General features: G+C 39.3%; 1 protein-coding gene across 1 annotated transcript in view; it reads left to right on the top strand.

Moving 5' to 3' along the window:
• PCCA (propionyl-CoA carboxylase subunit alpha) overlaps positions 1–25563 on the top strand; it is a 381652-nt gene that overhangs the window by 186411 nt on the left and 169678 nt on the right. The window contains exons 13-16 of the mRNA XM_052649967.1: positions 635–778; positions 2122–2196; positions 6310–6378; positions 8078–8153. Coding sequence (XP_052505927.1) covers positions 635–778; positions 2122–2196; positions 6310–6378; positions 8078–8153 — 364 coding nt within the window. The remainder of the gene's footprint in view (positions 1–634; positions 779–2121; positions 2197–6309; positions 6379–8077; positions 8154–25563) is intronic.

Below are 25563 nucleotides of genomic sequence, written 5' to 3' on the forward strand. Positions count from 1 at the left end.
GGACCAGTGCTGTGGAAAATCGTAAGCTGCCTCTGTGGATGCCGTGCTAAGTGTAGCAGAACAGGCTGATGATCAGCCACACTGAGGACGGTAGCTATAAATATGTAATTGTTAGTGAAGAATTAGTATAAAATTAAAAGTGTTGAACCTGGTTGGACCCCATCAAAATAAACACTGGGAAAAGTAGTACAGACAGTTTACAAACACTTTTGGGATGTCTGTTTTTCTCACCCAGCTTTGTACTATATGGTATCGATGCTTTAATTGTATTCTCTTAGATAGTTTTCAGGTCAACTATGATTAAATATAATTAACCTCATTTTACCCAGAAATTGTTGACATTGTCCCTGCTTATTTCTATTTATTTACTTTTTCCTCTATCTGTTGGAGCTTCCCTGGTGGCTCAGCAGTAAAGCATCTGCCTTCAATGCAGGAGACATGGGTTTGATCCCCGAGTCTGGAAAATCCCCTGGAGAAGGAAATGGCAGCTCACTCTAGTATCCTTGCCTGGGAAGTCCCATGAACAGAGGAGCCTGGTGGGCTACAGTCCATAGGGTTGCAAAAGAGTCGGACACAATTTAGTGACCGGACCACCACCACCACACCTACTGACGGGCAGATCTTGGCCTTGCAGGTTGAGCATCCCGTCACAGAATGCATCACTGGCCTGGACCTGGTCCAAGAAATGATACGTGTTGCCAAGGGTTACCCTCTTAGGCACAAACAAGCCGATATTCCCATCAACGGCTGGGCGGTCGAATGTCGAGTTTATGCCGAGGTAAAGCGAACATTGGGAGGCGGGATGATGGGAGGAAGGGTGGTGTTTGTGTCCCAAGTCATGGGACCACGTATAACTCAACAACAAGGTAAAGGTAGCGTCCTGTAACTTGGGGTCAAATATTTGATTATGTAATTCAGAGCTGAACTAGAAAACGAAAGGTTAGATCATTTTGACATAACTCAAAATAGTTTTAAAGGATTGAGTTTAATTAATTTTCATGTGTTGTTACTGGATGAAAGAATAGCTTCTAATCAGTTTAAGGAGCGAGAAAGCATTACTTCAATATTCTTGTGCTTGAATGGACTGTGGGTTTGGTTTTGTTTGCTCATTTTCAAACCACATTGAAAATAAACAGGAGCATTTATTTCTGTGTGTATGTTAAAGAGCTACCCTAGTTACACATCAGTTGTTAATTCAGTGTTTAATTTTTTTTAACAGTTTTCCCCCTAATAATTTTATTTCTTACATGAATAATCACAACTAAAATTTAAATTGCAAAGCTCTTAATTCATAATTTTAATTATGGATTTTACTCATAAACTCTCAGTTCAGTGCTTTAATATTATTTTATAACTATTAACCACATAATTAAGCAGTCAGCATCTGAAAATGCTTCTCTCAAATGACTGAAACAAAAATGCAAGGAAATATTATGGCATCTTTTACTCTTTTAAGCCTGTCTGTAAAATAAAAAGCAAATTAGTAGTATCTGTGTTTTAAGAATCCTGGACCTTGTTTTGGAATGCTTTTCAAGGATCTTGAGAAATAGGTCTTGGCTTAGTTATTTTTCTTTGCGTTATATTTTGAGTGGTATTCTTCTTCCCTGTTGTTATGACACTGAACTTATTTAATGTTTATTCTGATGATCTAAGATATTTACAAACGGAGCCTGTGTCTAGAAGCACATGCAGAGTTACTTTTCAGGTCTTTATTTGGAGAATCTGAACGCCCAGATCTTACCATATGTGAGCTGTTTTGAGAGTAAGAAAAACAAATATCTTCAGTGCACTACATTTGTTGTTCTGAACTTGAGTATGTTTTGATGTAGCGCCTAGGTTATTTTATTTTTGCCCAAGGCATTCTAAGAAGATTTATAAAAAGTTGGAATTTTACCAGTTTCAATAAAGTATGATCAAGGTCAGGCTAAATTCTGCTTTTAGTTCTGTTTGATTTTTTAAGTACACTTCTAAGTTGTCTAGAGTGAGGAGAAGACAATAATATTCCGAAATCTGTGATTTGGTAAATAGGCCCCAAAATGCTGCTTCATTGTATAAATATTTAACCTTACTTATGCTGATTTATATTTCAAAGGCTATGCTTCCTGTTCTTTGAACTTTCAGGACCCCTACAAGTCTTTTGGTTTGCCATCTGTTGGGAGATTGTCTCAGTATGAAGAACCAATACGTCTACCTGGTGTAAGTCATTAAGCTGTAATACCAAGTGAGAGGTTAAAATCTTGATTTATGTCACACTTTTATGTTAAAGCTTGTCAACACCAAAGGGTGTAAATTGAATGACAAGTGAAATTCATGGGGAATCACAGTTTTTTGTTTTTAATATTTTGTACTTTATGGTGTACAGGAAAGTCAGAACTCACCTAATAGGGAAGTCTGGAGACAACTGGCTTCTAAATAAATTGTAATGAAGTTTGTGGCATCTTAAGAATGGTGAATGACTTTCCTGTATTACAGTGTAATCTTTTCAATAAATCTAGTCCAGCTTCCCCTATATAGTCAGATGTCAAGAAATTCCAGCACAAAATCAGCTCGTTAATTGAAATGGATTAAGGAAAACAAAATGTGCCTTATTCTATTACATGTCAAGGACTTTAAGAAGTACATAGTATGTATACCACTTAAAAGTGATCAATGTTCACTTTATTTATACTTCTGTATTTAATGGCTGTTATTTAAATCATTTTTCTTGCATAAAAAGAACAAGGATGTACCCTTTCTGTTAATCAAGGTAGTAAGTGTGTATATATGTGACATTATGTTAGCTAGTGGCTGACAAGGCTATACCATCTGTGAATATGATTATTCCGTTTGATTACTGGTATGAAGATGGTGAAAGATTACAGGAAGAATTCTGAATTTGAAGATGTTATTAGATATATGATTTATTTCACTTTTTAAATTATTTTTGCCCATGTGCTTTCTAAAGGGACTTGACCCTTTCCAGGCTTGGAGACTCCATGCTGTGTTCAAAGCCTGAAGGCAGAAAAAAAAAATTGTAAAGATTTAACAGGCATTGTGTGACGTTAAATAGCAGATGAGAAAACAAGTATCATAGGGACATATCTAAGCATTTTTTTAATCAAAGAAAAAAGTATTAAATAAGAATTCATAATGATTACTCGAGTTGTTAGAAGTTTTCACCATGTTGTAACAGCTAACAGGATGTCAAACATTTTGCCCTCGCAAGTTTTTGCAATTTGCAATTTTCAAACGTGAGACCTGTTGAAAGTACAAGTGATAATGGACAAACTCTACCCCCTACGGTCTTTGTCCCACCAAATCTTTCTTCAATTAATGCTGCAGCAGGAGTTTTATGTAATAACATTTGCAGTTGTGAGCCATCCATAGAAAGAAAAAACAATTAAAATGCCTTAAATGTTCTGCTTACTGCTGTTATTTGCTTGTGTGAATGTTGCATGTCAGCTAAATGGACCAAGGAATAGATAAAGTGACTGGGTTCGGGAGTGTGCACACTAGCTTTGTCTATCATTATTGCTGGGAGCAATCAACTTGATGCCAGCAGGACAGTAGATGCGTTGACAGCTGTAATTATGTATCTCCATGGTGATCACTTTTGGCCTGTCATGGAGGCCCACAAGTCCCCTCCCTTGGAAGCATTTAATCAGATTGGGCTGTCACTTGTCAGGTAGACATGGCGGGCTGGGAGTTGTGCTGAGGGGGAGAGGTGAATCGAGAATGAAGGGTGGGACTCGGCTGGCAGTTTCACAGGGTCCACCATTTGAAGAGAGATGTTTAAATTATGCCTGAGGTTTCCGAACAAGGGTTTGAGACTCACACATAGGTGCTTGGGCATTGGTGGTGATGGTGGGTTTTCTTCCTTTCTGCCTTAAACCCCATCAGTTTTAACTCAGGAGATCCTTTGCAGCACTTAACTTTTTTGGTCACAAGAATATCTACTTCAGAGTTAACTTATGGTTTGTACTTTTCACATTCTGTAAGTCTCCTGTTTGCTTATGTGGCAAAGGTGAAGAGTTTCTTCTTATCTTTGATCACTATATTTTGTAAAAGTGTTATTTTCAGATCACAGTTTTGTTCTGCTCAGAAATTTGGTTTCAGTTCCACTTGACTCTGTTCCTAAAGCTTTTAGTGCAAAAGCTAAAATGTATTTTTGGTATAAGCTTTGTTTAATGGAGACTTAATTTGAATTTTAATTCATTATTGGAACACTTTTTTAAAAAGCTGACTATCACTTGGAAAAAAGGCTGCATAAGCAGTAAATTATAAATCAGAGTTCTCATGTTTTGTTACGGTTTTAAATTGGAAATGCCGATTTGCTTTACAAAGATATTTGTTGATTATATGTAATACATCTTTATTTTACCATATATATTTTTAAATGGAAATGATGTAACTTCTGTGATAATAATTTTAGTAAATAACAAAGACACAGTTGTATCTAAGGGCCCTAGGATGGTATTATTCAAGGTGACTAAAAATTTAGGTTGGGAACTACAGGAGAATGTAATAAACGTTATTTATTGTCCATTATTTTACCAGTGGATTGACCATCAAAGTTCCACACTAGTTTTGTAGCAGTTTATGTAGTAAATGGTAGCATATGTTTAAAGTCCAAAGTTTTAATACTTGTACCAGTCTCAATTTTAAACACAGCTTTAGCAAGCATGCTATAATTTTAAATAATGCATACTGGTAAAATCAGCTCCTTAACATTTTGCTACTAAAATTTAAAAAATGCAAGTTCCGAGATGTCTTTTCTATTATGTAACTTGATCCACCAGTTGTCACTTTGGAGCCATTTAAATGTGGCCAGTAGGCAGATTATGATATTATTGCTTTTACAGCTGCCCTATTAATTCTTTCCTAGTTTTTATAAACATTGTGAATTTCATAGAGCTTCAACTTATGCCCTGAAGTGTGTTTTCAGAAAATAAGAAAGCCAAATATATGTTTTAAGTATACTGAATGACTTGCCTTTAGAATGAAGTTTTTTCTATATGAATGTGCATGCAAATATAAATATCTATATTTTTGCATGACACTTTTACAAGTATATACATAAAAGCACTCTGGGTACGTGCTAATGTTATCTTCTTAAACCTTACAAAGAAGATAACAGTAGTATGATTTTTTTTTTAAGAGAATGAAACCATGGCTTATCTTTTGATGTCACTGTTTAATAAAGCCATCATCGAACTCTCATGTGGATATCCTAGACAAGAGGGTCTACATGTGGTCCCTTGATAATTGCCTAAATTAAAATATTAAAGGCCTAACAGCCGCTGTGTTGACCTTTTTCTGCCTTGCTGCAGACAGATGAGCGGCTGTTTATTAGGCAGGCTTCTTCCCACAGGTGAAGAGCTCTGTGAATTTGCCTCTTCTCTTCCCACCCCTTTACCATGTTGGCCATCAAAGTCCTGCTGTTCTAGCAGCTTCCATTAAATCCTTCTATCCTCAAGACCCCTAGGACATGTTTGACTGTCTCGACTGTTTTGATTAGCTTTTAAATACTTCAGATTCCAAAACTTCAGCACAATAATTTAATAAATATTTCATCCTCAGCAACTGCTCATTTGGAAGTTTTACATGGCTAACCTTTGTGCCTTACTGCTGTTATCAAACAGGGAGATGAAAACAAGACTCAGCGATGTACTAACTAACTTGTTGGCTGGTTAACAGCAATCAGCTTCTTCAAAAGAATATTTTGAGCTTGTGCTTTTTTTTCCCCCTCCCATGAAAATGGCAAAATCAGAACTCTAATTGGGGCTGTGTCCTTACAAAGCAAAGCCGTGAGAAAAGCTGTGTAAACATTAAATTCTCAGGGGACTGACAGTAACAGAAAAAAAAAAGCGTTTTATAGTTGAGAGGGTGAGGCAGAAAAGGAAAGTGTTACAGAGATGAAAGCCACAGGACCAGCGTTCCTATGGAGCTGATAAGCAGAGCTCCGAGGACTGATGCGTGGCCTGGCTGGGGACCGCACTGGAATGCCCGGCAGACTCATGCTCTGTTTCAGCTGAAAGACACCCTCAAATTGCTCCAAACACATCCCACCATAGTGATCTAGAAAGTTTTTTTTTTTTTTTGCTCTTCCTTAGTTCCTTTAGTACATTAACAAAAATATATACATTGAACTGTGTAATAACAGATGAAGATAATTTGATCTCTCTTTATTTTTAGATTGTTTTTCTCCTTCCTGGAAGCAGAAATATTATTTGAGATTAAAATTATCCACCTGCCTCATGGAAATTAAATTTGTTGTTAGAAAAAATAGCTTCACACTGTGAACTCTCTTTTCTCTTCTCTTTCTCCCAGGTCCGAGTTGACAGCGGCATTCAACCGGGAAGTGATATTAGCATTTATTATGATCCGATGATCTCGAAAGTTAGTTCCACTCTTAACGGTTCCTTTCAGTTTTCTTCTGAAATGACAATAGACATATATAATTAAAAAGTCTGGAACGGGGCCTTTACCTGAGTCATGTGCCGTAATTAAACACATAGTTAGGGCCACCAATGGAAAAGTGAAAGCTGGGCAGCTTTTCTTTCTCTTAAGAGAAATTTCATCATCTTGTTAGTTGCCAGCACTCCCCGCTCCCCAGTCTAACCACACCGTCACCCCAAGTCCCACAGTAACAAACTTCTCTAACCAGTGGCAGCAAGCTAGCTCAGTACAGAGAGAAGGAATTACGTTGTTTCTTGACCCGTCGTGAGCATTGCCGAGATGAAAGTATGAATGACGGGGTGATATCAAGAAGTTGAGGTAATAGGCTGTGTTTGTTAAGAGGACTTTTCACCTTGTCGCTTCGGTTTTTATGAATCAGTAATTACTTACGTAGATTTAACATAATTAAATTTTATGTAAGACTATGAGATGTCTTTTTGAAATTTGACTTTCCAGAATAAATTAACCAATCCACTTAAAATTTTAGATCTTTTAACGTTTTTGAATCTTACAGAATGTAAAATTCTGATGCTAGTGGTTGAAACTTGGATTTTATTTAGAACATATATATATATATATATTTTTTTTTTTTTTTCTAAAGTGATAGACCTGTGTTGAAACCCCTGTTTCTTTTTTTTTTTTTTGACCTTGCTGCTCAGTTTGTGGGATCTTAGTTCTCCAACCAGGGATTGAACCTAAGCCCTGGCAGTGAGCGCACTGAGTTCCACCCACTGGACCATGAGGGAATTCCCAACGCTGTTTCTTAAGATGGTTTTTTTTTCTTCCAAGTGTGCTTTTTCATGAAGTTGTAGTAACCGACCCATTATTTCATTTTTCTTTTTTCACTTAACTTTTTACACTGATATTGTTAAAATGAACTTTAGGTATTAGAGAAACATTGTTTAATTAAAATAAAAAATACATAAAGTATTATAGATACATGGTTTCATTTTTAGATAAATTACATTGCTATTCAGAAAAATGACCTGAAAATTAATTTTCAACCTGGCTTGATATTGAAGAGCTAATTAAATGTACCAAAAACTTGCAAATTACAGATTGTCTCATATAATAACCAGAAAATTATTTTATGAATAGTTAAGTTCCTGTTGCCAATTTGTATATGGTCTAGAGCACATAAACAGGCCCCGAATCATACAGAACAGTAAGATTTTCTGTTTTTCTAACACAGGAACCCTTTGCCTCTGTGCTCTATTATGCATTAAATTAGCTATTCAGGGTATCAAACTTGAAGGGAGAGAAAAAACAAATCTTGCCTAATCCTCCGCTATTCCAGATGTTTACATTCATCCCATCCTCAATGTTGACAATTTTGATAGCTTTCCTTTCAGATTTTTTTATGCTTGTTTTTGTTACATTTTGGTTTACCTCAAGTAACTCTTTTCTGTGATAGTGAAATCTAGGAGAAAAGTCTGAAATAGCTGATTTCTGATATTTTGCTTAGTTGAAAAAAATCTTAATTGACATAGTTTGTACTAACAACTGAATGAATGAAATTTCAAAATATATTCTGGAAATGTGTTATGAAATACTTTAACTTTTACTAGGATGAGATGTTTGACTTATGGATAGATTGATCTCTACCTGTCTATATAAACGTTTGTTTGCTCGCTTTTAGCTCATCACGTATGGTTCTGATAGAACGGAAGCACTAAAGAGAATGGAAGATGCCCTGGATAATTATGTTATTCGAGGTAAAAACAAACACTCGAGGTTATGTTATTATACCTGGAGTCTCGTACTAGAAAATAGCAGGAAAGTTTATTAAGTAGAGAATTCAGCAGAACATTTGCTTACTACGTGTTTAAGTAGAAATAAGAAAAGCTTGGATTAAGCTGACATGCTAATTAAGAATAGGTATTTCAGTTTCTGTAGCAATCCTATACTTTACATCTGTATCTGAAATGAACTTATTTAATTGAACTTGTCGTTGATGACCACTCCTGGATGGACATCTAGCGCTCTTCATTCTGGAGTTTCTTACTGTTGAGTGCAGTTCAACAGCCAGTTTCGTCTGTTTTTGTCGTTTTGTTTGCATTGTTTTGAAGTAGGAAACTTAAAAACGTATGGAGATTAAAACGATAAGAGTAGAGGGACTAGCTCTTTGTTTCTCTGAATTAGAGCAAGTTATAAAATATTTTCTAGCAAATGCCATTCTCTGACCTCATGTATATACAGAATGCGTAACCAAGTGTGATCCTGCAAGGCTTCAGGGTGTGTGGTGATAATAGTATTAGGAGCAGCCATTAAATTTAAATAATTAAAGTTATACTTATTCCCCTTAAGGAGTAAATTACAGTATAAATTTTATTAGCAGCTTTCATTAGTAATGAAAAGATCATTTTAGTTTAGCCTAACATAAATTATCATCAGCTTCAGAATAATGGCTTTCATATCAAATTTGAAGTGTGAAATATGAGTTCACTTTGAATTAGGAATAAACTGTCTGGATCTAAGAACATCCTTCATCTTCTCCAGCATTCTGCTTCATCTTCATTCTGCTTTAGTAACACTGGTCTTCGCTAGTGGCTCAGTCAGTAGAGTCTGCCTGCAATGTGGGTGACCCAGATTCAATCCTTGGGTTGGGAAGATTCCCTGCAGAAGGAAATGGCAACCCACTCCAGTATTCTTACCTGGAGAATTCCATGGATAGAGGGGCCTGGTGGGCTGCTGTCCATGGGGCCACGAAGAGTCGGACACAACTGAGTGTATTTCATGGCCACAAGAACATCTATGAGAAAGACTGGCTGTACAGTTTGGCTCTTTTCTGGTGATTCACTACATATAGCAGTGAGGCTGGGAGGCTGAATTTTGGAGGCGGAAGTGGTGGGATGGTGATGGAGTATGATGGTGGAGTACACAGTCTCCCTCAAGCTCATGTGTAGCTTTCATACAATTTCAAAAAACCTCCATCAGAGTGGACACAGCCTGTTGGTCATAAGTCTTGACAAGTGACTGCAACTTTTGTGAATTAGAGAAAGTGCTCTGGTTCTCTGGGTGTCTCCAGCCCTGAGACATGGAGCCCAGCTTAGCAGTGGAGCAGGTCAAACCCTTACTTTGCCTCTTGACCAAGTGCCTTTGTGCCATGAACAGTCTGGACAGCTGTCCAGTAGCAGCCTAGGACAATTTAGTGACTGTTTTTACACATTTACTCTGCCCTGCTAACTTTGGTCTGTTGGCAGATAAGTCGTGCAGCCATCACTCACGCTCATGTTTTCTTTCCCAGCTTTTCTCTTGCTAAAGCAGGAGGACTGTCTTCTCTCCCTTCTCTTTTACTGTCACCCTCTTTTCTTCCCATTTGTTAGCTAGTAAGTGACAGTGATTGTATCTAATCTCATGTACTGGTGATTCACCTCCATCTGTAGAAGGAAGGCTCTTGAGTGAACCTAGATGTGATGGCTAACAGTGCCATCAATATTCAGAGCTGCTAAGAATTTGAAAAATTCCCTTCACATTCTTTCTAGCTATTTCCCTAGCTCCTTTTTAGCCCTAATGGTGTAGTGTTTGCTGGTTTTATAACTCTGCTGTGTTCTGCGGTAAGCAGCAAATGCATATTTTCTCTGTACGTCGGTTAAATCAGCCTTGAGAGGTCTGTTGTGCTACAGAAATAATATTGCTGCAAAATTATTCTAGTGCATGTTTGAGACACACATCCAATTTGGGTGTGTGCATGTATTTGTATGTGTTTAGTCATGTCCAACTCTTTGCGACTCCACGGACTATACAGTCCATGGAATTTTCCAGGCCAGAATACTGGAGTGGGTAGCCATTCCCTTCTCCAAGGGATCTTCCCAACCCAGGGATCAAGCCCAGGTCTCCCATGTTGCAGGTGGATTCTTTACCAGCTGAATCACAAGGGAAATGATACATAGACATAATCAAGGTACTTGGCAAGATTATTCCCAGAGGACTTTAAAGTATTTGTATGAGTTTTCTATATATTTCCCCTGACACCTGCATTCCTGCTCCATCATTGCATTTTTATTATGGTTGTTAAATTATTGTTGTTTTAGTTGCTAAGTCATGAGACCCCATGGGGACTTTGCGACACCATGGACTGTTGCCTGCCAGGCTCCTCTGTCCATAGAATTTCCCAAGCAAGAATACTGGAGTGGGTTGCCATTTCCTTCTCCAAGGGATCTTCCTGACCCAGGGATTGAACCTGTATCTCCTGCATTGGCTGGCGGATTCTTTAAGATAGTGGTTAATTTCACTTCAGTTCAGTTCAGTCACTCATGGGGTCGTGTCTGACTCCTTGCGACCCCATGGACTGCAGCACTCCAGGCCTCCCTGTCCATCACCAACTCCTGGAGTTTACCCAAATTCATGTCCATTGAGTCGGTGATGCCATCCAACTATCTCATCCTCTGTTGTCCCCTTCTCCTCCTGTCCTCAATCTTTCCCAGCATCGGGGTCTTTTCTGCAGAGTCAGCTCTTTGCATCAGGTGGCCAAAGTATTGGAGTTTCAGCTTCAACATCAGTCCTTCTAATGAACACCCAGGACTGATCTCCTTTAGGATGCACTGGTTGGATCTCCTTTCAGTCCAAGGGACTCTCAAGAGTCTTCTCCAACACCACAGTTCAAAAGCATCAATTCTTCGGTGCTCAGCTAACTCTCACATCCATTCATGACTACTGGAAAAACCATGGCCTTGACTAGACAGACCTTTATCTGTCTTTGTTGGCAAAGTAATTTAGGTTTCATTATAATGAGCTTGAATGGTAGATTCATGAAGTCGAAATAGTCTGAGTAAGCACGTTATGTCATATCACATCTCTATTGACGTTTGATACTGTAAAACAGTGGCATGGTACATGGGCAGTTTGTCAAAATATTAAATTAGTATTGGTCGCACGGAAGTTTTTTTTCCCACTACGGCTGGCTTCTGAAAGGAATATTCTTTTATATTTACAGAATACATTTTCATGTTTAATTTTTCAATTAATTTATTTTTTGACTGAGCTGAGTTTGCATTGCTGTGTATGGGCTTTTTCTAGTTGCCAGTGAGCAGGGCCTACTCTAGTTGTGGCACGGAGGCTTCTCATTTTGGTGGTTTTTCCTTGTTTCAGGGCACAAGCTCTAGACCATGTGGGCTTCCATAGTTGTGGTGCACGGGCTTAGTTGCCCCATGGCATGTGGAATCTTTCCAGGCCAGATTGAACCCCTGTCCACTGCATTGGCAGCCAGATTCTTGGCCAGTGAACCACCAGGGAAGTCCTTCATGTTTTATTTTTAAATGAACATGTTTTCCACTACTTTGCTTCCTATACTTTATATGCAGGCATGCAAGTTACTATATTTTTAAACTAAGTGACTTAAATACAAAGTAGGCTTACTGCTATTCTTGGAAGTTTATAAATGTACCACGTGTAAAGCAAAATATATTTTATTATGCAAATACGTTTTTCCAGGCTTCATCTGAAATTTCTACCTCTGATTCACTGTGATCGAATAGAAAGAAATCAGACCGGCCTGGATTCCTACTGTATCCTCGATACTGTTTAGTAACTATGTGAGTTTTGTGTCTCTAAATCTCACAGTCTGTATTTAAGGAATAGGATGTGAGTCTCTGCCTTATGAACTAGTGATAAGGACTCAGTGGCGTTAGGTACGTAGACGGTATTGGCACGGTGCTGGCTTGAGGAGTTCAGGAACTTTAGTTCCCATCTTCTTTTCTTCCTCTTCTCCTTACAATTGTAAAACCACAGGTTTAAAAACTGTATGCCATCAATCATTATCAATGCATTGGTGTTCTGTAAACTGTATTAAACCATTAGTAAGCCATACTGAAAGCCCATTTTAGGGCATTCCTAGTACTGTGTGCTGAGTCAAATGCTTTCATTGCACCGTGTTCCTCTTCTTTTTCAAAGGATTTATCATAGCTGTAATTAAAGTATTGGTTCTGCAGTTAATTGCTGTTGGATTTTCCCATAAGAGTATTCAGTACATGAGGGCACTGGTGGTGTTTTTATCTTGTTTACTTGTGTATTACCAGTGCTAAGCAGTTCCTGACACATGGTAGGTGATTAATAAATATTTGTTTACTCAAGGAAGGAATGAGAGAGAGAGAGACTGTCTGTATTTCAAAGAGTTTTTAGTATACTTGGATGGGAAATACATAAGATAAGTGTAATGTAAATTCATAGGTGCCGAAACAATGGGAAATTAGAGGAGAAGAGGGTATCTGTCTTTTCACACCTCTCCCTTTTTGTCCTTTGAAAGTAATGTGAGTACTTTAGGACTCCTAGGGGAATACTCTCTTGAGAATATTTTACTTGTGCTTCCTTAAAATGACTCCTCAGAATAGCAACATTTTTAAAAAGACTGGGAACTCACCATGCTGGAGAAGTAAAGGCTCTGGGCACACATTTTGGGGAATCTGCCCTGCAGTGTTAAAAGACTGAGTTGTGAGATGCTGTTTACAAAGACAGTTACAGCAGTCTTGTTTGTAGTAGCCAGAATTCTGACCAGCTTCAGTGTCTACTCAATGGACAAATCTTCACAGTAAAATACTGGGCAATTGTGATAGCTGTATATATTACTAAAATAGACAAGCACTTTGGAGAGTAATGCATAGTGCAAACATTTAGTTAAAATCTTCCCGCCCTTCAGTTATGTTTAAATGAGCACAGAGAATAATTATACATCATATTGAAATATATATATTATATATATATTAAACTTCTTTTAGCTCAAAAGACAGGTTTTCTTTTAATTTTAGGTATTGCCCCAGATGTTTTAATTCTAGGTATTTTTCAGACTCAGAGGAAAGGTGAATGGATAGTACTTTGCACACTGGTACACTCTTCATTTAGATTAATTGTTAAGCCTTTCTATGTTTGCTTTTTTCTTCATCTCTCCCTTTATTCATCTTTTCCCTCCTCCTTCCCCTTCTCTCCTGTTTGTTTCCTGAACTATTTGACAGAAAGTTGCAGGCATCCTGACACATCACTCCTAAATACTTCAGAATGCACCTAAGGGTAAGACTATATTTCTGCAAAACCACAAGGATACCATTATCTCATCAAAGAAAACTGGCATCAGTTCATAATATCATCTAATGTACTGTCCATGTGGGAATTTCCCCAGGTGTTCCCTGCATTGTGTTTTTTACCTGTATTTTTTTTTTTAGCCCTAATATGGTCCATTCAAAGTTTCTATGGTTATATCTGTATTTTCTCGCCCTCTTTCTATGTCTTAACATTAACTCCTCAGGGGCAATTGGCATAGAACATTCACATTCTAGATTGGAGGTTTCAGTACTGGCCCAGAGAACATACTTGGGAAATAAGCTGGAAAGTTGGGGGTTACAGTTGGCCAGTGATGTCTACATGTTTTGAATTGGTGACTTTGAAAGTGGCTCAGTTACTAAACATTAGGTGATTTCAGAGTGTGATTATGGGACTAGGTGGCTAAAGTGGGAGAACAGGTTATTTGAGAGGTGATCCTAAGAACTGAGCTGAGATAATGTTGAATGGATCACCTGCATGGGTGGTATGACTTAGGATCAGAGGAAAGGTCAAGAGTTGGGTAATGTAAATTCTTTAGTGAATATTGCATTGTGCCAGGGATGCTGAGAGATGATAGATAATTGAGAAGCTTCTCTGACCAGATAAAATGAACCTCAAGGAAATGGAAGTTTCTCCGAGGATTAGAAGAGGTGATGTTTTGGAAGCAGCAGTGAGGGTCGCTGGAGAAGTGAGGTCCCTGAGGGCATTGGGGATTTCAGGTAATGCAAGGAAGTGAGTTGGAGAAGGAAATGGCAATCCACTCCAGTATTCTTGCCTGGAAAATTCTATGGATAGAAGAACCTGGCAGGCTACAGTCCATGGGGTCACAGAGTTGGACACAACTAAGCAACTGGCCACTAAGGAGGTGAGTAGAACATCCAGTGAAGGTGCTGGATCTGTGGTAGATGAACCAGTCCCAGAGCAGTGGTCTCACTGGGTGTGGACCAGCCTGGAAAAGAGAGAGTGGGTGTCTAGGGAGGGTGGGGTTGAGTCCTCTGAGGTTCCGAGGATGAGGGATGTGCAGAGAAGTTTACCTTCTGGGTGGTGGATGCAGAGTTCCGAGAGTAAATGGTGGTGAGCACTTGGGCTCAGAAACGTGGTCTCAAATGCATTCTGAGGGTCTGTACACTTCGTCTGATTACGTTTTGATTTCACTTTCTGTCCCCTGGCCCTTGAGCCCCAAGCCAACACTTGATGTCACGGACGAGAGCTCTCGCTTCCTGAGTGGGTTCTCCATATGTCCTCCTTACCGCACCAGTCAACTCTTTGGTGGGTTGGTGTACAAAGTACAAACCCAGAGAGCACTCCCCTGCTTTATGTCTTCCTGTTGCCTCTTCATGGACTCCGTGGCCTCATTTGCACCACTGTCTCTCAGGCCCCTTTTTCTCATGCTTCACTCTTATCTCCGTTCCCTGGTTTGCACCGTCTTCTCCCCACCTGATGGCCTTTCATAGTTAAGCCAGTCTAAGCAGTTGTAACAGAATCAAAAATACAGAGCAAGGTAGAGTTCAGTTTCTCTCCCAGGTAACAGTCGAGAAGGTAGGTGTCAAGGGTCAGTAGGGTGACTCCAGGATCACAGCAGATGGTTCTCATTTTAGGGCCCAGAGCAGCTGCTTTTCATGCCTCTCATCCAGGCTCAGCAGGAAGATAGCAGGAGCAGGGGAGTTCACACTCACTGATTTTCAGGGCCTAACCCAGAGAGTACCCTCTATTTCTGCTCCTGTCCTATTGGGGGTTCAGTCTAGGTGGTCATACCTAGGTGCTAGGAAGATGGGAGATGTAGTTGATAGCAAGGTGGCCATATCCTCAGCTAAAGCATAACATTTCTCTTATTAAAGGAAGGAAGGGAAAATAGATATTGGCAGACAGCTAGAAGAAATAAGAATATGTAAATGTATCTGCTCTGTTTTGAAAACACACACACACATGTAAGGCCAGGACTAGTAAGATGACATTTTTGTAGGAGGTGACGGGATGGTCTGGTGGAAATGATTAGGGGACAGGAAATAGTACATGGGATGAAAGGGAAAGACTTCTTTGATTATACATTTTTGTATAATTCTGACCTGTAAATCCATCTTAATATTTAAAAATGAATACATAAAATCATTAACGTTCTGGGGGAAAAACTCAAAGTGAAATCCAAGCAAACAGATGGACAGGACTGTATGAATAATACAATCTTGCTGAAGGAGGTGGGGAGGGAAAGTGAATCTAAATAACTTTTAATAGTATTTTTTACTGGATACCCTCAAGGTAAAGATAAAATACATCTAAACAAACACTAAGCTCTAGTTAGAAGGTTTATTTTTCTTAGTTCGTGGGTTAGCAGCTCTGAAACCAGTTGATGTATATTCTGGGATAGAGGAAATAAATATATGTATTGTGGATAAGAGGAGCCAAGTTTCTCATTGTCAGAGAAAGGAGTTACAGATGTGGGAATGGAGAAGCATGGAATGAACCCTGCAGTGCTGAGTTGGAAGTTCAACGTGACTTCATAGTTTTTAACATAGATTGAAAAATAAATAAATACATGTTAACTACATTTGTAATTGTGTGTGTGTGTTTACATATATATATACACACACACTCTCTAGCTCAGGATTTCTTAACTTTAGCATCACTGATGTCTGGGGTAGACACATATTTGTTGTGGAGCGGGGCTGTCCTGTCTGTGCATTGTAGGATATTTATCAACATCCTTGGCCTCTCCCCACTAAATCTCAGAACCGTCTCCTCAGTTGTGACAATCATGGACTTCCAGACATTGCCATATGTCCCCTGAGGGGAAAATGTTGCCCAATGATTGAGAACTATTGTCCTGCTGAGAGGTCACAGAAGCACTGACACCCATAGCAAGGAGCACACCAAGCACCCAGATCTTGTTCTGTGAAGACCGTCCTCCCATAAATGGAACCTGCACTCCTTAAAAAATGGCTGCTTTCAGAAAGAGTCGAAGATGAGCATGAGAGATCTTATATAAGAATATATAATCAAGTGGCTGAAGAAATGAGGATATGCCGAAAAAGAAAAAGACCCAGGAACCAGCTTTCAGGGGCTTCTGCTGGCAGTTCTGGGAAAACCTCAGCAAGAAAGTGAATAATGCTAGGAATAGATTAAAATCCGTGAAATGAAGAGTGCATGAGTTTATACTGATATAGGTAGAAAAGGTGAATGAGGGTGGGGCTCACAGCTCTTCCTTACGGTAGGTTTTTAACTAATAAGTGTAGAAAAATCAGTCCTCAGCAAACACCAGATTGTTTGGATGAATCATCAGTGATTGACGTTAAAATTAGTGGATGAAAATATGATGAGACACAGGTATTTGCTTAACTTATAATATCTCTTCAGATGATAACTAATTAATCAAAGTACGGAAAATAGTCCCTTTAAAATGGATAAACCTTGAAACTTGCCCAAATGGTGAAAATTAATATCACTGGTAATGGAACAAATCAGGAGCCTGCGCCTCTTGGTTTGATGCACCGAAAAGTCCACATTCTTTCTGTGCTATTCTGGCCAAAAATGTGTAACATGAATATAATCATGAGGAAACATCAGGCAAATCAAACTGAAAGAAAGTGTACAGTATAAATGGCTTGTACTCTTCCAAAGTGTCAAGGTCAAGAAACACAAAAACGGATCAACTTATCTACATCAAAGGAAACTAAGGACACATGACAATTAAATGCAACATGTGATCCTGGATTAGTTCCTGAACCAGAAAAAAAATGTTTTCCTTTTGTAGAAAAGGTCATAAATAGGACAACTGGTGGAATTTGAATCAAGTCTGTAGATGAAATGATGATACTATTGTCAGTGTTAATTTTTAGATTTGGTCATTGTACTGTGATTACAGAAGAGACTCGGCTTGGTTTTAGGAGATGCGCCCTGAGATGCTTAGAGGTATTTACCTGCAGCTTAGCCTCAAATGTTTAAGAAAAAAGAAATTGTGTGTGTATACATAAAGAGAGAAACCATGAATGACAAAACAAATCAAGGTGGTCAGATGTTAACATTGGAGAATGTGGGTAAAGGATGTATATGCTCTTTGTACTATTTTTGTGAATTTTTTGTAATTCTGAAAATATTCCAAAATGAAAGATTAAAAAAAAATGAGAGCATATGCTGCCCTCCTCCCAAAGCTTACCTTTAAGGAATAAGAATGGAGACACATTTGCAGTACGTACTATATCTCATTCATCTGACTAGTTCTTAAGGATTGCGGGCTTAGAAAATTGTTTTATGAAGAACAGTAGGTAGTTTGCTGTTTAGTTTGGTAACTGTTTAGTTGTTGAGAAAATTTTTTTTTCCTGAAGCCGATTGTGAGCTTTTGTTAAGATAAAGCTTCTTTAGAACAAAGATGTAATTTGGTTAAAGTTAATTTCTGAGCCCCCATGAAATAAGCGATGGCTTTTGGCCTCTGTTTGATCCTGGCAGTGCGTGTAGCTCATGTCTGGCCCGTGTTTTGGAAGCAGCAGGTAGTCAGGAGAAGGCTGCTCCTGGGGGTCCTCTCTTCTGTGGACTGGTCATGATTTCCCATACAGATGGGACCCCATGAACTTTGGCAAAGGTCATCCTCAATTCCCAGTCCACGTCTCACAGTCATAATTTTTATGAGTATGTGATTAATAATATCATTAAAGTTATAAAACTAAGCCTGAGGGCACCTCAGCTATCGGCTTATTGTTTGAATAGGACCAGCTTATATAACGGCATTGTCTTAACTGGAACATGGAAAGTAAACTAAGTATAAAATGGTAACTTTCAAATATGTAGGGTATCCTTTAGCGGTTGAGTGCTTTTTATCCTTTATCTGGTCTCTTGAGCTTTTAGATTTAATTGTTTATTAGTCCCTTAATTGACTTTAGAATTAAGTAGTATAGAGTAATTTTTGGAGCAGTCAGTTGTGGGATCTGGATTTTGGTTGTACGCCATTAACCCTTGTCTTGCCTTGGCCCTTAGGAAATGGTAATAGATAATTACTAGTAATATGTAATATTACATAATAATGTGTGATATTTTCTTCAGAGAACATTAAAGGGAAAGTGCTCTTGTATATTAATTTTATCCCTAAAACACTATTAGCAGGGTAAAAGTCTGTGTTTTCATGCTCTATTTACTAAGCAAGTAGAAAAGTTTTTGAAAGTCCATGCTTCATTTGTGTGGTTGAGTGGCTCTGTTCTTTGATGTCCAACACATAAATTAATATTTGCTGATGTTTCCTTTGAGTTACATTTTAAAAAATCACCTCTTTTTCAACTTTGAATATGGGATTGAAGTACTGCATCATTTATCCTGTAAAGTTGCATGCATTTTAAATTTGGAGGTGTCATGGTCTTGAATTGATGACTGGCATCAGTAAATCATCTTGTTTTTGTTCAGATTATCATTGACTGTTTCTAAAAGTTGTGTTTTACTGGCATTGGCCTCACAGAGGGCAAGAAAATTTATACTAGCGTGAGACTATTACAGAAAAGCCAGTAAAGCTTAAATACAGAATATGGTGCATACAAAGTAGACAGTATTATTTTTATTTAACTGGAGGAAGAAAGGACAGATTTGCTGAGAGACTGCCTTTCTAGGTTATTTGCTGTTTACATAAAATAACTTATCAATCAAAACATTCTGAATTGTTACAGTGTTTATGTGCCTGTGCTAAGTCGCTTCAGTCGTGTTGGACCCTTTGCGACCCCAAGGACGGTAGCTTTCCAGGCTCCTCTGTCCATGAGATTCTTGTCCAGGCAAGAATAGTGGAGTGGGTTGCCATTTCCTTCTTCAGGGGATCTTTCCAGGGATCGATCCCATGTGTGTTGCATCTCCTGCACTGGCAGATGGGTTCTTTACCACTAGCGCCACCTGGGAAGCCCACTGTATATATAAGAACACTGTATTTTAGAAATGACGTTACAACTGCAGCTTGATCTTCTCCCATTCATCCTTTCCAGTCCCTCCTTTAAGATCTTGTTTTTTTCCAGAACTTGCTGGATTGGTCTTGCCTGTCTGTGCTTCAGTTTCTCTTCTGGATTCCTTCATGTGAATGTCCACCTCCACCATCTCTGTCTTCTGATGTGTGTGCATTCTAATCTGCCTGCCAGGCTGAATTCTAATGATTTAGACATCTCACAGGCGTCTCTCATTTAACTTGCAAAATATGCATCTAGTTTTTGCCTTTCAGCCTACTCCTTTCCTGTAAATGTTATTGTCTGTGATGTTGCAGACGCAGAAGTTTGGGTGTTGGTGCTTGATTCACCTTCCCCATCCTTCATCCCCTAAATCACCAAGCTCCATCTGCCTCCCAGACAACTCTCAAGTGTGGCTGAGAGATTTATTTCTCCTGTCTCCTATCTCATCTGCTCCCTAACTGTGGGCTGAGGCCTTACAATTTTCTAGCACATCTCCTGCAGTTGACAGCTTGCTTTTCCCCATCTTCACTCTTGAACCTTCCCAATCCCAAAAGTAGCAGCAGCACCAGAGTGATTCCCGGAATGCACAAATCTACTCATGTCTGCCCTGTGTCAGCCATTCTGGTTGCTCTCAAGATAAAGTGAAGTCTTTGCTGGGCTGTTAGACCCTGAATGTTCCTGTTTGACTTCTCTGGTGCACCAATCCTCTGCCCATACCCTTTGGCCTTGGTGTCCTTCTTTTGGATTTTCCAGATGGCGCTAGTGGTAAAGAACCAACCTGCCAGTGCAGGAGATGTAAAAGACGTGGGTTCTATCCCTGAGTCAGGAAGATCCCCTGGAGGAGGGCATGGCAACTCAGTCCAGTATTCTTGCCTGGAGAATCCCAAGGACAGAGGAGCCTGGTGGGCTACAGAACATAGGATCGCACAGAGTCGTCCTTCTTTTAGTCCTCTTCATAGAAACGCCTGGTGGTATTCACTTTCTACCAAAATGAAAATTCTTATATACTCTCAAGTTGCTCTCTAATATTACCCGTTTTTGTGTCCTTCTGCACCTTTTTCTGTTTTCTTTCCCAGCCAGTTCTCTTTACTCTTCCTAGGACACTGCATCTGTCATTTCCTGTACATAGAAATCTCGCTGGCAAGGCGTAACTCTTTTCTTCTTCCAAAGTGATTTAGTTTTGTCTGTTTGTGAAACATATGACAGAGGGATTGCTTTCCTCTGTATAGCTTGAACTCTTTCATGGTATCTTCTGTTTTAAATTCTTGCCTACGCAGTTTGTCTTTCTAAGCATCCTAATGCTTTGCTTTTTAATAAATTGCTCTTTGTTTTTGTGTAGCAAACCATCACTTAGGGACTTTGATGGTAGTCCATTGATTAAGATGCTGCGCTTCCATTGCAGGGGGCATGGGTTTGATCCCTGATCAGGGAACTAAGACCCCCATGGAAGTTAAAAAAAAAAAAATCACCTATAATATAGGCAAATGTCAACTTTTGCAATGATTTGTTAGCTGTATTGGTGTAATCAGAAGTTGTTATACTTTTTGATAATTCCTCATAGAGATATACATAATTACAAAAGCCCTTCAAAACATTAGTTATTCAGTATGGACCAAGTCATTATCTACAAAGCAAGGTTGAGATAACTATGCATTTCTCCTGGGCACGTACTGTGAAAGATATTTATTAGATTACTGTCTATATGTGAAAACTTCTCCCATGGAATAAATAAAGGAGTAGCATTAAAATTTGAATTTTGGAACTTTCTCTAAACGTTCTGAAATAGTTTGAATAGGTTGAAAATTGGATTTTATAAAATTATACACGTGATATCTTCTGAGTCAGGAAGAGAGATGCTCAGAAGTTTTCATATGGTTGCTAGTCTAATATAAAGAGATGGATAGAAGAATGCCTGGAAAGATGTGTTAAGTTGTTCATGTTTGTTGGCTCAGAGATAGCAAGTCATATTGAGAAGAATGACTTTTCTTCCCCATATGTACCCATTAGGGTACAAGGTAACCTGCTGTAACAAAGAGTCTTAAATCCAGTGGTATAAATAAGATTGAAATTCATCTACTTCTCCTTTAATGGTTGGGCTGGTCTGCACTGACGGAGCAAGTGAGTATCCTGTGGCCATTGTTCCAGGAGAAACACAGACCTGTCTCTTTCCGCCCCCACGCACCCCTTACACCTGCCTTGTCTCTCCCCTTCATCCGCGTCGCCAAAGCCCAGTGCCTGCAGTTATCAGGGAGCCCATGGGAAGAAGGAAGGAAAGGAAGATCAAGCAGTCCTTTTTTTCATGTAAGTGAGACTGCGCTTGGATACATTTCTTTAACTTAGACTCTTTTTTCCTTGGAATTAGTGGGTCCTGTCTAGCTGCAACACAGATGAGAAAATGGAGTCTGTCTGGGTGGTCTTCTATTTAGTTAGGATTCTACTGTGGAAAGATAAAATGTAAAATTTAGGGAAATCCTGCAGTCTGTCACAATATACTTCTGTATTTAAAATTTTATTTGATATGTATTACTATTATAATTTTCCACAGTTTATTGTGATCCACACATTCAAAGGCTAGTGGTTTTCCACACTTTCTTCAGTTTAAGTCTGAATTTGGCAATAAGGAGTTCATGATCTGAGCCACAGTCAGTTCCCAGTCTTGTTTTTGCTGACTGTATAGAGCTTCTCCATCTTTGGCTGCAAAGAGTATAATCAATCTGATTTTGGTGTTGACCATCTGGTGATGTCCATGTGTAGAGTCTTCTCTTGTGTTGTTGGAAGAGGATGTTTGCTATGACCAGTGCGTTCTCTTGGCAAAACTCTCATTAGCCTTGCCCTGCTTCATTCCGTATTCCAAGGCCAAATTTGCCTGTTACTCCAGGTGTTTCTTGACCTCCTACTTTTGCATTCCAGTCTCCAGTAATGAAAAGGACATCTTTTTTGTGTGTTAGTTCTAAAAGGTCTTGTAGCTCTTCATAGAACCCTGCAACTTCAGCTTCTTCAGCGTTACTGGTTGGGGCATAGGCTTGGATTACCGGGATTACAGTGATATTGAATGGTTTGCCTTGGAAACAAACAGAGATCATTCTGTTGTTTTTGAGATTGCATCCAAGTACTGCATTTCAGACTCTTTTGTTGACCATGATGGCTACTCCATTTCTTCTAAGGGATTCCTGCCCACAGTAGTAGATATAATAGTCATTTGAGTTAAATTCACCCATTCCAGTCCATTTTAGTTCGCTGATTCCTAGAATGTCAACGTTCACTCTTGCCATCTCCTGTTTGACCACTTCCAATTTGCCTTGATTCATGGACCTAACATTCCAGGTTCCTATGCAGTATTGCTCTTTATAGCATCGGACCTTGCTTCAATCACCAGTCACATCCACAGCTGAACTGTGGAAAATTCTGAAAGAGATGGGAATACCAGACCACCTGACCTGCCTCTTGAGAAACCTATATGTAGGTCAGGAAGCAACAGTTAGAACTGGACGTGGAACAACAGACTGGTTCCAAATAGGAAAAGGAGTACGTCAAGGCTGTATATTGTCACCCCGCTTATTTAACTTCTATGCAGAGTACGTCATGAGAAACGCTGGGCTGGAAGAAGCACAAGCTGGAATCAAGATTGCCGGGAGAAAAATCAGTAATCTCAGATATGCAGATGGCACCACCCTTAGGGCAGAAAGTGAAGAAGAACTAAAAATACTCTTGATGAAAGTGAAAGTGGAGAGTGAAAAAGTTGGCTTAAAGCTCAACATTCAGAAAACGAAGATCATGGCATCTGGTCCCATCACTTCATGAGAAATAGATGGGGAAACAGTGGGAAAAGTGTCAGACTTTATTTTTTGGGGCTCTGAAATCACTGCAGATGGTGATTGCAGCCATGAAATTAAAAGACACTTACTCCTTGGAAGGAAAGTTATGACCAGCCTAGATAGAATATTCAAAAGCAGAGACATTACTTTGCCAACAAAGGTCTATCTAGTCAAGGCTATGGTTTTTCCACTGGTCATGTATGGATGTGACATTTGGACTGTGAAGAAAGCTGAGCACTGAAGAATTGATGCTTTTGAACTGTGGTGTTGGAGAAGACTCCTGAGAGTCCCTTGGACTGCAAGGAGATCCAACCAGTCCAACCTAAGGAGACCAGTCCTGGGTGTTCATTCGAAGGAATGATGCTAAAGCTGAAACTCCAGTACTTTGGCCACCTCATGCGAAGAGTTGACTCATTGGAAAAGACTCTGATGCTGGAAGGGATTGGGGGCAGGAGGAGAAGGGGGCGACAGAGGATGACGTGGCTGAATGGCATCACCGCCTCGATGGACGTGAGTTTGGGTGAACTCTGGGAGATGGTGATGGACAGGGAGGCCTGGTGTGCTGCAATTCATGGACTTGCGAAGGGTCATACATGACTGAGCAACTTAACTGAACTATTATAATTTATAGTGTACTAAACATTCAGTGAATGGTTCAGTCTCTTTGGATCACAGTTTTCTTATTCGTGTCTTCTTTTTTGTGCTCATTTTCTTATTCTATCACTGGTTACTATAAGTTCCCCCAATTCATATAGAATACAGTTTACTTTCATTTTCCTTCCTGTGATATCTGACTCCTGCATGAGTATTAGGTGTGGAGAAATTACTGATAGGTATAGCTTAATTTGCTTGGAACAACATTGTTAACACTTGGTAGCAGATATGGGCAAATTTTTGGTAAAGGGCCAGAGAAGAAATATGTTAGACTTTGTGGGTCTCATGGTCTCCATTGCAACCACTTGGCTCTACTGTTGAAGGATGAAGACAACCTTGTATAAATACTGCTGTGTTTCAGTAAAACCTTATTTACAATCTGAACCGCAGGCCGTAGTTTGCTGATCTTGCTTATAGGATGAGCACACCCTCCAGGTAGAATTAGATGTAAGCTTGAGTTTGTGGAGCTTACATTCTTACAGAAAATGAACTAGAAGATAGGTAGGTCAGTGTTGTTAAGCTTCTCTCTGTTGTTTATTAATTACATGTTGTCTTCTGCTCTATATTTATTCTCATATAGAAGGATAATAATGAGCACAATAATAGTCTTTTTTGAGTGCCCTACATTGTGGTAAACATTATTTCATTTGTACCTCATGGCAGTCATACAGTTCAGTTCAGTTCAGTCACTCAGTCATTTCCTCCTCTTTGCGACCCCATGAATTGCAGCATGCCAGGCCTCCCTGTCCATCACCAATTGCCGGAGTTCACTCAGATTCACGTCCATCGAGTCAGTGATACCATCCAGCCGTCTCATCCTCTGTCGTCCCCTTCTCCTCCTGCCCCCAATCCCTCCCAGCATCAGGGTCTTTTCCAATGAGTTAGCTCTTCTCATGAGGTGGTCAACGTACTGGAGTTTCAGCTTTAGCATCATTCCTTCCAAAGAAATCCCAGGGCTGATCTCCTTCAGAATGGACTGGTTGGATCTCCTTGCAATCCAAGGGACTCCCAAGAGTCTTCTCCAACACCACAGTTCAAAAGCATCAATTCTTCGGTGCTCAGCTTTCTTCACAGTCCAGCTCTCACATCCATACATGACCACTGGAAAAACCATAGCCTTGACTAGACAGACCTTTGTTGGCAAAGTAATGTCTCTGCTTTTTAATATGCTGTCTGGGTTGGTCATAACTTTCCTTCCAAGAAGTAAGCGTCTTTTAGTTTCATGGCTGCAGTTACGATCTTCAGTGATTTTGGAGCCCCAAAAAATAAAGTCTGACACTGTTTCCCCATCTATTTCCCATGAAGTAATGGGACCAGATGCCATGATCTTTGTTTTCTGAATGTTGAGCTTTAAGCCAACTTTTTCACTCTCCTCTTTCACTTTCATCAAGAGGTTTTTCAGTTCCTCTTCACTTTCTGCCGTAAGGGTGGTGTCATCTGCATATCTGAGGTTATTGATATTTCTCCCGGCAATCTTGATTCCTAAATAGGCTTTGTTATTTATCACCATTTCACAAATGAGGACATTAAAAGTTTGAGAGTTTAAATAGCTTACTCAGAGTGAGAGGTCAATTTAGTACTTGAACCTGAGCTATTCTTTGCCTACTTTGTATTTATTGTATAGGGAATGATACTCTAAGGCTTGAATAGCCAGAACAGAATCAGGCTTTCTAGGTTTGTTAGAAGCATAGTAGTAGAAATTGTAACTATTCAGTGGG

This window comes from Budorcas taxicolor, chromosome 12 (assembly GCF_023091745.1).
Source record: "Budorcas taxicolor isolate Tak-1 chromosome 12, Takin1.1, whole genome shotgun sequence".
In the NCBI taxonomy this organism is placed as follows: domain Eukaryota; kingdom Metazoa; phylum Chordata; class Mammalia; order Artiodactyla; family Bovidae; genus Budorcas; species Budorcas taxicolor.